The sequence below is a fragment of the Heterodontus francisci genome, unplaced genomic scaffold, assembly GCF_036365525.1.
Source record: "Heterodontus francisci isolate sHetFra1 unplaced genomic scaffold, sHetFra1.hap1 HAP1_SCAFFOLD_121, whole genome shotgun sequence".
Lineage (NCBI taxonomy): Eukaryota > Metazoa > Chordata > Chondrichthyes > Heterodontiformes > Heterodontidae > Heterodontus > Heterodontus francisci.
The window spans coordinates 2,472,299-2,490,465 of NW_027140425.1; the positions used below are offsets into that span (position 1 = coordinate 2,472,299).

Here is an 18,167-nt window from a genome sequence, read left to right on the forward strand (position 1 = left end):
ACCCTGTAGTTCAGTTCTTCATTTAACTGGGGGTGGGTTGGTACAGGGGGATGTGTGAGGAGAGAAACAGAGCGCAACCCAGAGAGGGAACGGAAAACACACCTGGACAGATGTGAAACAGGTCAATCCACTGTTACAATAACTCCATCACTGACTCCCTCCTGACAGTAACCAGCCCTTTCACAGAGACTGTCGGTGGCTCTGAAAAGAGCCTTTGGGTTATTGGATGACATTTTGGCCGCTTTACTTTTTCTGGGAGCTCTGAGCGCTGGTTTTCTTGGGCAGCAGCACGGCCTGGATATTAGGCAGCACCCCGCCCTGAGCGATTGTCACTCCTCCCAGAAGCTTGTTGAGCTCCTCGTCATTGCGAACCGCCAGCTGCAGGTGTCTGGGGATGATGCGGGTCTTCTTGTTGTCCCGGGCCGCATTACCGGCCAGCTCGCCGATTTCAGCGGTCAGATACTCGAGCACAGCAGCCAGATAGACCGGGGCTCCGGCACCCACACGCTCAGCATAGTTACCCTTTCTCAGGAGCCTGTGAACACGCCCCACCGGGAACTGCAGTCCAGCCTGGGAGGAGCGAGACTTGGCCTTGGCCCGAGCTTTCCCGCTGGTCTTTCCTCTTCCAGACTTTTTTTTAATTTCCAAAATATACTTTATTCATCAAAATCTGGAAGAAAAAATACATTACCGTACAGTTTCAAACAGCATCAAGTCAAAAAATACAAACAGTGCAAAGGAGGTCAGTTCCTTCAATAAAGGAGTGAGTTGCCTCACAACCATTTCATTTGTCATGCCAGATACATTTTTACATTTTATAGCACACAAATATTTTCCAGATAAAGTTCGAGGGGTTTTCCATGGATCCAGCCCCTCCATTCAGCTTGATGAGGGGAACTTACACAGTGGTCTTTCCCCATTGAGCCTTTGCTGCGGCTGCCCCAAGCTTTAGTGCGTCCCTCAGCACATAGTCCTGGACCATGGAATGTGCCAGTCTGCAACATTCGGTCATGGACAACACTTTGTGCTGGAAGACCAGCAAGTTTCGGGCAGACCAAAGGGCGTCTTTCACCGAATTGATAGTCCTCCAGCAGTAGTTGATGTTTATCTCGGTGTGCGTCCCTGGGAACAGCCCATAGAGCACAGATTCCTGTGTTGCAGAGCTGTTTGGGATGAACCTCGACAAAAACCACTGCATCTCTTTCCACACCTGCTTTGCAAAGACACATTCCAGAAGGAGGTGGGCAACCGTCTCTTTCTCACCACAGCCACCTCGAGGGCATTGTGCGGAGGGTGTGAGACTTCAGGCGTGCAGGAAGGATCTGACGGGGAGGGCTCTTCTCACCACTAGCCAAGCTGCATCTTGGTGCTTGTTTGAAAGTTCTGGTGATGAGGCATTCTGCCAAATGACTTTGGCGGTCTGCTCGGAGAACCATCCGACCGGATCCACCATCTACGTTTCCCGTAGGGCCTTGAGGACATTCCGTGCAGACCACTGCCTGATGGATTGGTGGTCAAAGGTGTTTTCCGCAGAAACCTTCCCACGCAGGATAGGTGGTACGGCACGGTCCAACTGGATGGAGTGTTCCGCAGCAATGTGACCAGGTCCATCCTTCTCAACATCGGGTACAGATAGAACCTCAGCACGTAATGACACTTGGTGTTTGCGTACTGAGCAGAAGACGGCAACGTCATCCATGTATGAGAAAAGCTCGAGTAGACTATGCTAGAATTCCCCAGAATGTAGAAGAATGACAAGTAATCGTACTGACAAATAAAAATCTTAAGTGGTTTGACACAATAGATACTGGGAGGCTGTTTCCTCTGGCTGGCAAACCTAGAACAAAGGCTCATAGTCTCAGTGTGAAGGGCTCAGTCATTCAGGACTGAGAAGAGATTTTTTTTCACTCTAATGGTTGTTAATCTTTGGAATTCTCTTCCCCAGAGAGCTGTGGATGCTCAATCATTGCGTATATTCAAGAGAGAGATTAATAGGTTTTTGGACACTTAGGTGATCAAGGGATCTGTGCTATTGTAGTGAGATGGAGTTGAGGTAGGAAATCAGCCCTAATCTTATCGAATGGCAGAGCTATTTCGAAGGGCCGAGTGGCCTAATCCTCCTTCTTATGCAAAGTTCCATTCTGTAAGAAATGGGACCTTTAATAACTGGTTCTTCTCATAATAATGTCGAATGCTGAAAGCAATATATTATAGCGGCACAGTGGCGCAGTGGTTAGCACTGCAGCCTCACAGCTGCAGCGACCCCGATTCGATTCTGGGTACTGCCTGTACGGAGTTTGCAAGTTCTCCCTGCGACCATGTGGATTTTCGCTGGGTGCTCCGGTTTCCACCCACAGCCAAAGACTTTCAGGTTGATAGGTAAATTGGCCATTATAAATTGCCCCTAGTATAGGTGTGGGGATGTGGTAGGAATATAGGATTAGTATAAATGGGTAGTTGATGGTCAGCACAGACTCAGTGGGATGAAGGGCCTGCTTCAGTGCTGTATCTCTAAATAAATAAAAGTAGCAGACAGAGCATGAGGCCACCCACAGAAAAGCAGTTCTTAGCAGCGAGGGTCAGCACTGGTATAAACAAAGATAGAGGCTGAGGAGTATGCTGTTCCTGAGGTGGTCATAATAGAAGCCACTGGACACCATCGACATTCCTGAACTGATAGATGGAGTCTTCTTGCACTTTGTGTACCCTGTTATCAGTACAAGTGTCTAGTGAAAGCTAAAAATGGGCTCCAGTATAAGATAAACTGAAAGATGACCTTGAGCAAAAGTGATGGACAAAGTTGGGTGGCCACCCTGATACTTCAGTTACCTGTCCTGTATTCATTGGTTAGAAGTGTTGGAACAAGTGATTGACATAGGGTACCAGTCCCTAGAAATAAAGTATATAAACAGGTGCTCGACAGGGAAATAGTCAGTCTTATTCAGACAGGAGAGCTTCCCAAAGCTCGGCTTCAGCTGAGTGTTAGACTTTGGCCTAACACTTTGGTTGGCTGAAGAAGACTGAGGACACCAACACCAACACCTCGCCTGCTTCATCGTCAGGGAGACTGTCAACACTGTTCTTCCCCACTGTATGATCCGGATCGGTAATCCATTCAATCTGTTATGGGTCGTACCTCTAATTCATCTATTTAGCTTACGCATCATCATATTTAAACTGTTCATATTTAAACTGATACTTCTTAATATTACATTAAACTGTTGCTTCTTAATAAACTATTTTGCAATCACATTATGAGCTCGGTCCCCTTCTTTGTGTATCTGTGAAGACCGAACCAAAATCTTACAATTCCTTCCCAGGGAATATTTCATTCTTCAAAAAGAGAAACTTGCTGGAAATCTGAATAACAGAAGATTCTGGAAACACTCAGCAATTCCAGCAGTATCTATGGAGAGAGGAAGGCAGGAGCAACGTTTCAGGTCTATAGAAGGGTCACAGAACTGGACCATTAACCTGAGCTTCTCTTCTCCACAGTTGTTTCTGGACTGGCTGAGTGTTTTCAGTATTTTAGTTTTTTTTTTTGTATTTCATCCCTTTCCCTTTTGACTGTTTGCTGTGAAACTTTCAGCGTTGTGCTCAGTTCTTTGTGTAGTTATGTTTTCTTTGTTTGAAGTGATGTAAATAGTATCCTAAAAAATCAGACAGAAATACTGCTCAATTTAGTGTAAAATATAACAGGGCACATTTACAAATATCTAATCAATTAAGGTAATTTTTAAAAATAAGAATCAATTACCTTTATTTTCAATATAAAAATATGAAGCAATATGAGTGCAGCACTTACAGACAAAATCTATTACCTCACATTACCTGCTTCTTTAATCATGACAGACTGTGTAAATTTCTTCTCCTATGTTACAGTTCTCACTTTCAGCTAGCAAATGTCAGCAATCTGTGATGCAGTGCAGTTTACAGATCAGACCGTCAGTCACAACATGCAATAATTGTTCAGCTTATGTTGGACAGGTGGAACTTAGAAATATTGGGAATGGAGACAAAGAACAAAGAACAAAGAAAATTACAGAACAGGAACAGGCCCTTCGGCCCTCCAAGCCTGCTCCGATCCAGATCCTCTTTCTTAACATGTCACCTATTTTCTAAGGGTCTGTATCTCTTTGCTTCCTGCCCATTCATGTATCTGTCTAGATACATCTTAAAAGACGCTATCGTGCCCGCGTCTACCACTTCCGCTGGCAACGTGTTCCAGGCACCCACCACCCTCTGCGTAAAGAACTTTCCACGCATATCCCCCCTAAACTTTTCCCCTCTCACTTTGAACTCGTGACCCCTAGTAATTGAATCCCCCACTCTGGGAAAAAGCTTCTTGCTATCAACCCTGTCTATACCTCTCATGATTTTGTACACCTCAATCAGGTCCCCCCTCAACCTCCGTCTTTCTAATGAAAATAATCCTAATCTACTCAACCTCTCTTCATAGCTAGCGCCCTCCATACCAGGCAACATCCTGGTGAACCTCCTCTGCATCCTCTCCAAAGCATCTACATCCTTTTGGTAATGTGGCGACCAGAACTGCATGCAGTATTCCAAATGTGGCCGAACCAAAGTCTTATACAACTGTAACATGACCTGCCAACTCTTGTACTCAATACCCCGTCCGATGAAGGAAAGCATGCCGTGTGCGTTCTTGACCACTCTATTGACCTGCGCTGCCACCTTCAGGGAACAATGGACCTGAACACACAAATCTCTCTGGACATCAATTTTCCCCAGGACTTTTCCATTTACTGTATAGTGCACTCTTGAATTGGATCTTCCAAAATGCATCACCTCGCATTTGCCCTGATTGAACTCCATCTGCCATTTCCCTGCCCAACTTTCCAATCTATCTACATTCTGCTGTATTCTCTGACAGTCCCCTTCACTATCTGCTACTCCACCAATCTTAGTGTCGTCTGCAAACTTGCTAATCAGACCACCTATACTTTCCTCCAAATCATTTATGTATATCACAAACAACAGCGGTCCCAGCACGGATCCCTGTGGAACACCACTGGTCACACTTCTCCATTTTGAGAAACTCCCTTCCACTACTACTCTCTGTCTCCTGTTGCCCAGCCAGTTCTTTATCCATCTGTTTAGTACACCTTGGACCCCATGCGACTTCACTTTCTCCATCAGCCTACCATGGGGAACCTTATCAAACGCCTTACTGAAGTCCATGTATATGACATCAACAGCCTTTCCCTCATCAATCAACTTTGTCACTTCCTCAAAGAATTCTATTAAGTTGGTAAGACATGACCTTCCCTGCACGAAACCATGTTGCCTATAGAACATAGAACATAGAACATAGAACATACAGCACAGAACAGGCCCTTCGGCCCACAATGTTGTGCCGATCCTTTGTCCTCTGTCAAGGACAATTTAATCTATACCCCATCATTCTCCTTTATCCATATACCTATCCAAAAGCCTTTTGAAAGTCCCTAAAGTTTCTGACTCAACAACTTTCCCGGGCAAGGCATTCCATGCCTCGACCACTCTCTGGGTAAAGAACCTTCCCCTGACATCCCCCTTATATCTCCCACCCTTCACCTTAAATTTATGACCCCTTGTAACGCTTTGTTCCACCCGGGGAAAAAGTTTCTGACTGTCTACCCTATCTATTCCCCTGATCATCTTATAAACCTCTATCATGTCACCCCTCATCCTTCTCCTTTCTAATGAGAAGAGGCCTAGAATGTTCAGCCTTTCCTCGTAAGACTTATTCTCCATTCCAGGCAACATCCTGGTAAATCTCCTCTGCACCCTCTCCAAGGCTTCCACATCCTTCCTAAAATGAGGCGACCAGAACTGCACACAGCACTCCAAATGAGGCCTCACCAAGGTCCTGTACAGCTGCATCATCACCTCACGGCTCCTAAACTCAATCCCTCTGCTAATGAACGCTAACACCCCATATGCCTTCTTCACAGCCCTATCCACTTGAGTTGCAACTTTCAATGATCTATGCACATAGACCCCAAGGTCTCTCTGCTCCTCCACATGCCCAAGAACCCTACCGTTAACCCAGTATTTTGCATTCATGTTTGTCCTTCCAAAATGGACGACCTCACACTTTTCAGGGTTAAACTCCATCTGCCACTTTTCAGCCCAGCACTGCAACCTATCCAAGTCCCTTTGCAGACGACAATAGCCCTCCTCGGTATCCACAACTCCACCAACCTTTGTATCATCTGCAAATTTACTGACCCACCCTTCGACTTCCTCATCCAAGTCGTTAATAAAAATCACAAACAGGATAGGACCCAGAACTGATCCCTGCGGCACGCCACTGGTAACTGGGCTCCAGGCTGAGTATTTACCATCTAAGACCACTCTCTGCCTTCTATCAGTTAGCCAATTCTTAATCCAACTGGCCACATTCCCCACTATCCCATGCCTCCTGACTTTCTCCATAAGTCTACCATGGGGGACCTTATCAAATGCCTTACTAAAATCCATGTACACCACATCCACTGGTTTACCCTCATCCACTTGCTTGGTCACCTGCTCAAAGAATTCAATCAGGCTTGTGAGGCAAGACCTACCCCTCACAAAACCGTGCTGACTGTCCCGAATCAAGCAGTGTCTTTCCAGATGCTCAGAAATCCTATCCCTCAGCACCTTTTCCATCAACTTGCCTACCACCGAAGTAAGACTAACTGGCCTGTAATTCCCAGGGTTGTTCCTATTCCCTTTCTTGAACAGGGGCACAACATTTGCCACCCTCCAATCACCTGGTACCACCCCCGTCAGCAGAGAAGATGAAAAGATCATTGCCAGCGGCTCTGCAATTTCATCCCTTGCTTCCCATAACATCCTTGGATATACCCCGTCAGGCCCGGGAGACTTGTCTATCTTCAAGTTATTCAAAAACCCCAACACATCTTCCCTCCTAACGAGCACTTCCTCGAGCTTACCAGTCTGCTTCCCACCGTCCTCTTCAGTAATACACCCCTTCTCATTCGTAAATACCGAAGAGAAGTACTCATTCAAAACCTCACTTATCTCTTCCGGCTCAACACACAGTCTCCCGCTATTGTCCTTGACCGGACCTATGGTCCCCCTAGTCATCCTCATATTTCTGACATACGCGTAAAAGGCCTTGGGGTTTTCTTTTATCCTACCCGCCAAGCATTTTTCATGCCCTCTCTTAGCTCTCCTAATCCCTTTCTTCAGATCCTTCCTGGCCATCTTGTATCCCTCCAGAGCTATGCCTGTGCCCTTTTTCCTCAACTTTATATACGCATCCTTCTTCTTCCTAACAAGACTCTCAACCTCTCTTGTCAACCACGGTTCCCTCACATGACCATCCCTTCCCTGTCTGACAGGGACATGCTTATCAATGGCCCCTACTATCTGCTCCTTGAAAAAGTTCCACATTTCGACCGTGCCCTTCCCTGCCAGCATATGCTCCCAACTTATGCTCCTCAGTTCCTGCCTGACAGCATCATATCTACCCTTCCCCCAATTGTAAACCTTGCCCTGTTGCACATACCTATCCCTCTCCATTACCACAGTGAATGCTACAGAATTGTGATCACTATCTCCAAAGTGCTCGCCCACCAACAGCTCTATCACTTGCCCTGGTTCATTACCTAGTACCAAATCCAATATTGCCTCCCCTCTGGTCGGGCAGTCTACATACTGAGTCAGAAAAGCTTCCTGGACATACTGCACAAACACTACCCCATCCAAACTATTCGATCTAAAGAGTTGCCAATCAATATTTGGGAAGTTGAAATCCCCCATAATTACTACCCTGTGACTTCTGCTCCTTTCCAAAATCTGTTTCCCAATCTGCTCTTCCACCTCCCTGCTGCTATTGGGGGGCCTATAGAAAACTCCCATCAAGGTGACTGCTCCTTTCCTGTTCCTGACCTCAACCCACAGTGCCTCAGTCGGCAGATCCTCCTCGAAAATTCTTTCAGCAGTTGTTACACTATTTCTAACTAACAATGCCACCCCCCCACCTCTTTTACCACCATTCCTAATCTTATGAAAACATCTATAACCAGGTACCTCCAAAAACCATTCCTCCCCCTCACCTATCCACGTTTCAGTGATGGCCACAACATCGTAGTCCCAAGTGCCCATCCACGCCTTCAGTTCACTCACCTTATTCCTGATGCTTCTTGCGTTGAAGTATACGCACTTTAACCCTTCTCCGTGCCCATCTGTCCTCTGTGACAGTGCTACCTTCCCCAATACCTCACTACACTCTTTGTCTTTCTGAGTGGACCCACTGGTCCCTGGATTACAAGTCCGGTTCCCATCCCCCTCCCAAACTAGTTTAAACCCTCCCGAACAGTACTAGCAAACCTCCCTCCCAGGATATTGGTGCCCCTCTGGTTCAGATGCAGCCCGTCCTGTTTGAACAGGTCCCATCTTCCCCAGAATGCAGTCCAATTATCCAAGAACTGGAAGCCCTCCCTCCTACACCATTCCTGCAGCCACGTGTTCAGCTGTGCTCTCTCCCTATTCCTAGCCTCACTATCACGTGGCGCCGGCAACAAACCAGAGATAACAACTCTGTCCGTCCGAGCTTTCAGCTTCCAGCCTAACTCCCTAAACTCACTTCTAACATCTGTGCCACCCTTCCTTCCTACGTCGTTGGTGCCAATGTGCACCACGACCTCTGGCTGCTCCCCCTCCCCTTTAAGGATCCTGAAGACGCGATCACAAACATCACGGACCCTGGCACCAGGGAGGCAACAAACCATCCGTGCGTCTCGCCTGCGCCCACAGAACCGCCTGTCCGTACTCCTCACCATCGAGTCCCCGATGACTAGTGCTCTCCCATTCTCCCTCCTTCCCTTCTGAGCCACAGTGCAGGACCCCGTGCCAGAGGCCCGGTCACTGCAGCCTGCCCCCGATAGGCCGTCCCCCCCAACAGTATCTAAAACTGTATACTTGTTGTTGAGGGGAACGACCACAGGAGATCCCTGCACTGACCTCTTCCCACCTCTAACTGTTACCCAGCTGCCTTTGATTTGTGGAGTAACGACCTCCGTGTAGCTTCTATCTATCAACCCCTCAGCTTCCCGAATGATCCTCAGTTCATCCAGCTCCAGCTCCAATTCCCTAACACGGTCTGATAGGAGCTGGAGACGGATGCACTTCCAGCAGGTGAAGTCGGCAGGGCCACCGGAGGTTTCCCTCACCTCGAACATTCTGCAGGAGGAGCAATACACTACACTGGCTGCCATTTCTTTTATTCAATTACCCCTTAGTTAAGTACAACTATAGATATTAACAAAAACAGTAAATAGCTTACCTGCTCAGTCCTTTTTGGTTAGAGGAGGAGGGTAAAAAGGGTCTCGGGTTTACTCAGCTCCGCACCTTTAAGGAAAATACCTACCCAGGAGTCCTCGCTGCCGACCAGCTTCCGGTTCCTCCGGCGCCAAAAGAAACTCAAAGACAAGGAAAACAGTAAGTAAAACAGTAAGTACTTACTTTTAAAACACAGCTCCTGATGCCTTCACTCACCCACCGAAGAGTCGCTACCTTCTCCTGCTGCTCCGCCGGGAAATGAGCACTGATAAGCCCATTTTCTTCCAAATGGGAATAGATCCTATCCCTCAGTATCTTCTCCAGCAGCTTCCCTACCACTGACATCAGGCTCCCAGGTCTATAATTACCTGGATTTTCCCTGCTACCCTTCTTAAACAAGGGGACAACATTAGCAATTCTCCAGTCCTCCGGGACATCACCCGTGTTTAAGGATGCTGCAAAGATATCTGTTAAGGCCCCAGCTATTTCCTCTCTCGCTTCCCTCAGAAACCTGGGATAGATCCCATCCGGACCTGGGGACTTGTCCACCTTAATGCCTTTTAGAATACCCAACACTTCCTCCCTCCTTATGCCGACTTGACCTAGAGTAATCAAACATCTGTTCCTAACCTCAACATCCGTCATGTCCCTCTCCTCGGTGAATACCGATGCAAAGTACTCATTTAAAATCTCACCCATTTTCTCTGACTCCACGCAAAACTTTCTTCCTTTGTCCTTGAGTGGGCCAATCCTTCCTCTAGTTACCCTCTTGCTCCTTAGATATGAATAAAAAGCTTTGGGATTTTCCTTAACCCTGTTTGCTAAAGATATTTCATGACCCCTTTTAGCCCTCTTAATTCCTCGTTTCAGATTGGTCCTACATTCCCGATATTCTTCCAAAGCTTCGTCTTTCTTCAGCCGCCTAGACCTTATGTATGCTTCCTTTTCCCTCTTAGCTAGTCTCACAATTTCACCTGTCATCCATGGTTCCCTAATCTTGCCATTTCTACCCCTCATTTTCACAGGAACATGTCTCTCCTGCACACTAATCAACCTCTCTTTAAAGGCCTCCCACATATCAAATGTGGATTTACCTTCAAACAGCTGCTCCCAATCTACATTCCCCAGCTCCTGCCGAATTTTGGTATAGTTGGCCTTCCCCCAATTTAGCACTCTTCCTTTAGGACCACTCTCGTCTTTGTCCATGAGTATTCTAAAACTTATGGAATTGTGATCACTATTCCCAAAGTAGTCCCCTACTAAAACTTCAACCACCTGGCCGGGCTCATTCCCCAACACCAGGTCCAGTATGGCCCCTTCCTGAGTTGGACTATTTACATACCGCTCGAGAAAACCCTCCTGGATGCTCCTTACAAATTCTGCTCCATCTAGACCTCTAACACTAAGTGAATCCCAGTCAATGTTGGGAAAATTAAAATCTCCTATCACCACCACCCTGTTGCTCCTACATCTTTCCATAATCTGTTTACATATTTGTACCTCTATCTCACGCTCGCTGTTGGGAGGCCTATAGTACAGCCCCGACATTGTTACCGCACCGTTCCTATTTCTGAGTTCTGCCCATATTGCCTCACTGCTCGAGTCCTCCATAGTGCCCTCCTTCAGCACAAGCTGTGATATCCTCTTTGACCAGTAATGCAACTCCTCCACCCCTTTTACCTCCCTCTCTATCCCACCTGAAGCATCGATATCCTGGGATATTTAGTTGCCAATCGTGCCCTTCCCTCAACCAAGTCTCAGTAATAGCAATAACATCATACTCCCAGGTACTATCCAAGCCCTAAGTTCATCTGCCGTATTTACTACACTTCTTGCATTAAAACAAATACACCTCAGACCACCAGTCCCTTTGCGTACATCATCTGCTCCCTGCCTACTCTTTCCCTTTGTCACGCTGACTTCATTATCTAGTTCCTTACAGGCTTTAGTTACTACCTCCTTACTGTCCACTGACCTCCTCATTTGGTTCCCATCCCCCTGCCACATTACTTTAAACCCTCCCCAACAGCGTTAGCAAAAGCACCCCGAAGGACATTGATTCCAATCCGGCCCAGCTGTAGACCGTCCAATTTGTAATAGTCCCACCTCCCCCAGAACCGGTCCCAATGTCCCAAAAATCTGAACCCCTCACTCCTGCACCATCTCTCAAGCCATGCATTCATCCTGACTATTCTTTCATTTCTACTCTGACTATCACGTGGCACTGGTAGCAATCCTGAGATTACTACCTCTGAGGTCCTACAGATAGCCATTATTGCACTGAGTTTGTCCAAACATTAATTGTACCATTGTGCCACATCAGCCAGCCTGTTGTCCCGTACATGAGAATGCGAATCATTCTTTATATGCGGCTAACTGTCAGTCTTGGTTCCTGAGTGGGAGTATGGGATTCATGCTGCAGTCAGTCATATTCTAGTCCTGTATGTAACTGATTCATACTGTGCTATTAGGTCTCTGTTGCTGTATGTGACTTTATGATCCAGTCTGTATCTGTCAGTACTGTGTGTTAGTGTGGACTCATTCTGTATCTCAGTCTCATGTATGCTATTTGAGTGTGCGATTCATTCTGTATCTTTAAGTTACTGGTACAGTATGTGAGTGTAGGAATATTGTTGTAATTCTCAGCCACTGTAACTTTTTGAATCTGGGACTCATTCAGTATCAGTCTCTCGTCCTGTGTATGAGTGTGGCTTTCATTCAGTATCTGTCAATCTCTGGTATGGCCTGTGCATGTGGGTTTCATTCTGTATCTGTCAGTCTCTGGTACTGCCTGTGAATGTGGGTTTCATTCAGTATCTGTCAGTCTCTGGTACTGCCTGTGAATGTGGGTTTCATTCAGTATCTGTCAGTCTCTGGTACTGCCTGTGAATGTGGGTTTCATTCAGTATCTGTCAGTCTCTGGTACTGCCTGTGAATGTGGGTTTTTTCAGTATCTGTCAGTCTCTGGTACTGCCTGTGAATGTGGGTTTTGTTCAGTATCTGTCAGTCCCTGGTACTGCCTGTGAATGTGGGTTTCATTCAGTATCTGTCAGTCTCTGGTACTGCCTGTGAATGTGGGTTTCATTCAGTATCTGTCAGTCTCTGGTACTGCCTGTGAATGTGGGTTTTGTTCAGTATCTGTCAGTCTCTGGTACTGCCTGTGAGTGTGGGTTTTTTCAGTATCTGTCAGTCTCTGGTACTGCCTGTGAGTGTGGGTTTCGTTCAGTATCTGTAAGTCTCTGGGATTCTGTTTATGGGATATATTCCGCAACCATTAATCTCTGGGATGTTTTGCTGTTCTGAATTCATTCTACACAGAATTACATAGAATTTACAGCAAAGAGACAGGCTATTGTGCCCAAGATTTTGCATTTCCACATGAGCCTCCTCCAACTCTACTTCATCTAATCTGATCAGCAAACCCCTCAAATCTTTTCTGCCTCATATAATCATTTAACTTGCTGTTAAGTGTCGCAATGTTCATGAACTCAACTGCTGCATGTGGTGGCATGTTACAGATTCTAACCACGGTCAAAGCAGGGTGAAGAAGTTTCTCCTGAATTATTTATTTGATTTATTACTGACTATTTCCTATTCACAACTTTTCCCACAAGTGTGAAAAATCTCTACCTCGACCCTATCAAATCCTTTCATAGCCAATGCTTCTATTAGCCTGAACACTGAGCCTCCTTCTTTCCAGAGAAAGGAGCTCAGGCTTATTCAATAATGTGGAACATGTAGTTCTGTTGCAGTCATGGAATAAATATTGTATCTCAGTCTGAAACTGTATGCGATTTTAGATTGGTATGTAATGTGGAGCTCAGGCTGCAATCAATAATTGAGACAGTATCTTTCACACTAACACTATAGATTTTTGGAGTGCTATGTTATCTGTACTTCAGCCGGTTCCAATGGAATAGATAATGTTATCTCTAAGTCTGATAATGCTTGTTTATTAATTCACAGGATGTTAGTGTCACTGGCAAGGTCAGCATTTATTGCCCATCCCTAATTACACTTTCAAGACAGCTGAGTGGTTTGCTGGGCCATTTCAGAGGACAGTTAAGGTTCAATCACATTGTTGTGGGCCTGGAATCACTTATACTTCAGACTGGGTCAGAATGGCAGATTTCCTTCTCTCAAGGACATTCATGAATCTGATGGATTTTTTGACAGCAATCCAGTAGCTCCAGGGTCACCAGTGCTGAGACTAGATTCTTTTTATTCCAGATTTATTTAATTAACTGAATTTAAATTACCCAGCTGCTGTTGTGGAATTTAAACTCATGTGTCTGAATCATTAGTCGAGACTTCTGGATTAATCCTGTACCACAACCACAATCAACCAGTAGATTTTTTACTGGTTTGTAATGTGGAGCTCAGTCTACACAAATGAAATTGATACTCTATTTCATTCTGATACTGTATATGTTTTTATGGCTGGTAAATAATGTGTCATTCAGTCTGCTGTATTTTTCAATTCTTCAGTTTGGGTGAGTTCTGTACTGACATCTAATTTGCACCACAGTTTACAATTTACAAGCATTGCACAATCGGATACTGTGGGCTGGATTTTACAGACCCCCACCCGACATTGCCTTTCATGATGGGGGAGGGGGGGGCAGCAGAAAATGCCTCCGGGAGAGGCTGGGAGGGTCCGGCCCGCCGATATTGCCGGTTGCAGCGAGGCCTCATGGCAGCACCCCATTTCCCGCCGCTCAGCAACCAGACCTCCATTTGCATATTCAAATATATGTAAATGAATGCACTAATTATATTTACGTCCCCACCTGAGTTACTCCTCCTATCCTCAGTCTGGTGGCTGGCCTTCGGATCCCTGTCCCGGGAAACGAGGCACACACTCATGGGCAGGGGGAAGGAGGTAAGTTTCTTAGTGCAGGAGGGAGGGGGAACATGGTCAAAGTAACATATTGGTGTAGGGGATGGTGGGAAGGGTTTGAGGTTAAAGTTTATGCACTTTGGGTGGGGGGGCGCGGAAGGTCAGGTGGACAAGGTAAGTGTTTTTGGGGAGAGAGGGCAAGTCATTAATTTAATTGATACTGGGGGTGGGAGAGAGACAGAAGAAATGTCTTTGTTTATTTTCATGTCCTTGCGGTTTAAATATTTAAATTTAAAGATAGGGCTCAAAGCCCTTTAAAAATGGTATCAGCACCTGCGCACAGGCGGCTGACGCCATTGCCAGGGATGGTCAGCTCGCCCCCTACATGTGATCGGCGGGAGGTGGCCCACCCCGGCTATTTAAATGAGCCACCACGCTGAGGATCGCGCTGACTCCACGACGTGTGGCCCGCACGAGCGGACCACCATTGTTTTCACCGGCCGTCGATTTCGGCAGCAGGCTTATAAAATTCAGCCCTGTGTGTGATTTTTGGACTGGCAATGTTTAGCTCAATCTGTACTAATGGAACTGATACTGCATTTCAGTTTGATATTGTATCTGTTTTGAGAATGGTATGTAATATTTAGTAATTTTTCATGGTGTGGGTGAGTTTTGAACTGGTATCTAATTTGTGTCTCAGGTTGCGCGATTTTTCAGCCCTTTTAAATATTTTACTGTAATGAATGTTGAACTTGTATGTAACTTGTATCTCAGGGTACACTATTGGGATGGTTAATCATCTTTTATAATCAATAGGCGTGAGCTTTGGGTATGGTATTTAATTAAAAACTCAGGGTACATCATTAGGTCAGATTCTGTGCCATTCAGTCAATACTGTGTGCCAGTTCTATCTGATATTTAATTGATAGCTAAGTCTGCATTATATTTAGATTGACACATTGCATTTCAATCTGCCAGTGGGTGTGATTATGACCTGGGATTGATGTATCGACCTGTTAGTGGTACTGAGTTGGGGTGAAACACAAACAATTTATTTCTCTCCCGCTTTGTTTGATTGTTGGATTGAAAATATGACTCTGGAACTCGGGATCAATGTGAGCCTGACTACTTCTGCAGTCTGAGACTGGGGAACTGATGAACTGTCTATCCCTCTGTCCTCTGAGTGATAATGTACCTACTGTGTGTGAGAGGAGCTGGCTGCACTGTTCCTTGTGCCTCGAGTGCAGCAACCATCACATTCATCACAATACCTTCAAATATTTGCCTGTTGGAAGAAAAAATATATCTTATAACTCAAGAACAGGTGAGGTGCAAAATATCAAAGTGATCAATTTAATTTCTCAATTAATATTCATTAAGAACACACACAATTGAAAACCAGTGTCAGTATCAGCCTCCACTGAAGTACTGAAGCTCCCAGCTCCTGCATCACAAGTGTTCTGGGCAGATCCATCCTGACAAAACACTGCATTGGGATCATCCCAACTGCTCTATGCTCTACACATATTTCCAGCCATCCTGCTTCATATAAATGAATAACAGAAAAATAAAGCCCTATATGTATAGTCCTCTATTCCTTTCACCCCATACATCTGTTCAGCGTCCCCTTCAGTGCACCGACCGATACTATTCGCCTCAACCTCTCCCTGTGTTAGCATGTTCCAGATTCTAAGCACTCACTACATAAATACATTTTTCATTAATTCCTCATTTCTTTTAAATTTTAAATTTCTCGCCCTTTTTTCCCACAAGTGGAAACATCTACCCTATCAAACCCCCTTCACTATTTCCTCATATTGCAAGGTTTCTTTAACCCTGACAGACTTTGGGAGTTTCTGCCACTCTATTGAAATTCTTGCTTCCCGCCAGTAGATGTCACCTCACTCCAATACAGTGAAGTTTACAAATCTGCGAGGGACACAACAGGAAATAATTGTTCACATTATAGTGAATGTGTGAGATTTAGAAATACTAGGAGTGGAGATGAGCTATTAATGCATTTTATTTAAGCAATCATTGGTTTTGATGTTGTCATAAATCTGTCAGCTTGTTGTCTTGCCTGTGAAAGTGAAAGTCATTTTAAAAATCTGTCAGTCTCTGGTACTGACCGTCAGTGAAATTCATTACCTATCTGTCATTCACTGGTGCAGTGTGTGAGTGTGGGATTAACACTGTATTTGTCATTTTCTGGTAATGCATGTGTGAGTGTGGAAAACACTTTGTATCTGTCAGAGCTGTTATACATGAGTCTGGGATTCATTCTGTGTCTGATACTTGGTGTGTTTCGTGGGGGGGAGGAGTTTTCTTTCTGTAACTGTGGTCTCTCATTCTGTGTGTGAGTGTGGAATTTATTCAGTCTCTGTTTTTCTGATACATTGTGTCTGAGTATGGGATTAATTCAGTGTTTGTGAGGTTGTGGTAGTGTCTGAGTGTGGAATTCATTCTCCATCTGTCAATCTCTGGCACTGTATGTGAGTATGGGATTCATTCTGCAGCTGTCAATTTCTGGAACAGTATGTGAGTGTGTTTGTCAGTCTCTAACAGTGTCAGTGAATGTGGTATTTTTTCTATATCTTTGAATCTTTGGTATTATGTCTGAGTGTGCGCATCTGTATGCCAGGCTCTGTTCCTGTGTGTCCATGATGGATTAATAAAAATATGACAGTCTCTGATACTCTATGTGAGCATAAGTTTCTTTCTTCATCCATCTGCCTTGGGCACTCTATAAAGATGTTGATTTCCTTATCCATCACTCACTGAAACTAAATAGGATTAATTCTGTTTCAGTCAATAACTGAAACTAAATGTCACTGGTAATTACTGAATGTCAGTTAGTCTCTGGTATTGCATCTGAATGCAGGTCTCACTCATTCGTGCCAGTGCCTGGTACTGTGTGTGAATATGATATTAATTCCATACCTGTTAACACCTGGAGTTGAATGGAAGTGCAAAATTCAGCTTGTATCTGTCAATCTCTGGTACTGTGTGTGAGTTATAGAGAGATACAGCACTGAAACAGGCCCTTCAGCCCACTGAGTCTGTGCCAACCATCAGCCACCCATTTATACTAATCCTACATTAATTCCATATTCCCTCCCACATCTCCACCTTCCCTCAATTCTCCTACCACCTACCTACCTACACGAGGGGCAAGTTACCATGGCCAATTTACCTATCAACCTGTCAGTCGTTGGCTGTGGGAAGAAACTAGAGCACCCGGCGGAAACCCACAGTCACAGGGAGAACTTGCAAATTCCGCACAGGCAGTACCCAGAACCGAACCCAGGTCGCTGGAGCTGTGAAGCTGCGGTACTAACCGCTGCACCACTGTGCCACCCTGTGGGATACATCTTCTGTCTGCCATTCTCAGGTATGGTAAGCAACTGAAATTATTCTGCATCTCTCAGTGCCGAGGGCTGAATGAGAATAAGTCCCACACTCACAATCACTCCATCTCTTGTAGTCATTTAGACTCATTCTATACTTGGATAACATTGGTGCTGTATGTGAGAGTGGGATTAATTCTGTATCTGTCAGTTTGAGGGATGATATATGAGTGTGGGATTCATTTTGTCTGTGTGAGACTCTGGTATTCTGTATGATTACATTCTGTAAATCTTAGTCCCTGATTCTGTGCATAAGTGTGCAACTCATTCTGTCTCCATCAGTCTTTGTTTCTGGTCATGTAATAGTGACTCCTCTGTAACACTCAGCAATGTATGAGTGTGGGATTCATTCGGTAGCTCTCCATCTCTGGAACTGTTTGAGACTTATTCTGCATCGATCAGTCAGTTGTACAATACATGCTTGTGGGATTCATTCTGTACCTGTCAGTCCATGGCACTGTGTATGAGTGTGGGATTCATTCTGCATCTGTCAACCTCTGGTACTGTAGGTGAGCACAGGATTTATTTTATAGTTGCCACTCACTAGCATTATGTATCAGTGTGGGATTTATTCTGTATCTGTTAATCTGTTAACATGTAGGATTTGTTGTGTAGCTCTCTGT

The 18,167-nt window shown here is 45.2% G+C and overlaps 1 protein-coding gene across 1 annotated transcript; it reads right to left on the reverse strand.

Moving 5' to 3' along the window:
- Positions 1-243: 243 nt before the first annotated feature.
- LOC137359691 (histone H2A-like) lies at positions 244-17,635 on the reverse strand. The gene is made up of 4 exons (XM_068025472.1): positions 17,602-17,635; positions 14,548-14,673; positions 13,557-13,621; positions 244-654 (listed from the first exon to the last, which is right to left on the reverse strand). The coding sequence occupies exons 1-4, from the start codon at positions 17,633-17,635 to the stop codon at positions 244-246; spliced, it is 636 nt and encodes a 211-aa protein (XP_067881573.1).
- Positions 17,636-18,167: the final 532 nt, after the last annotated feature.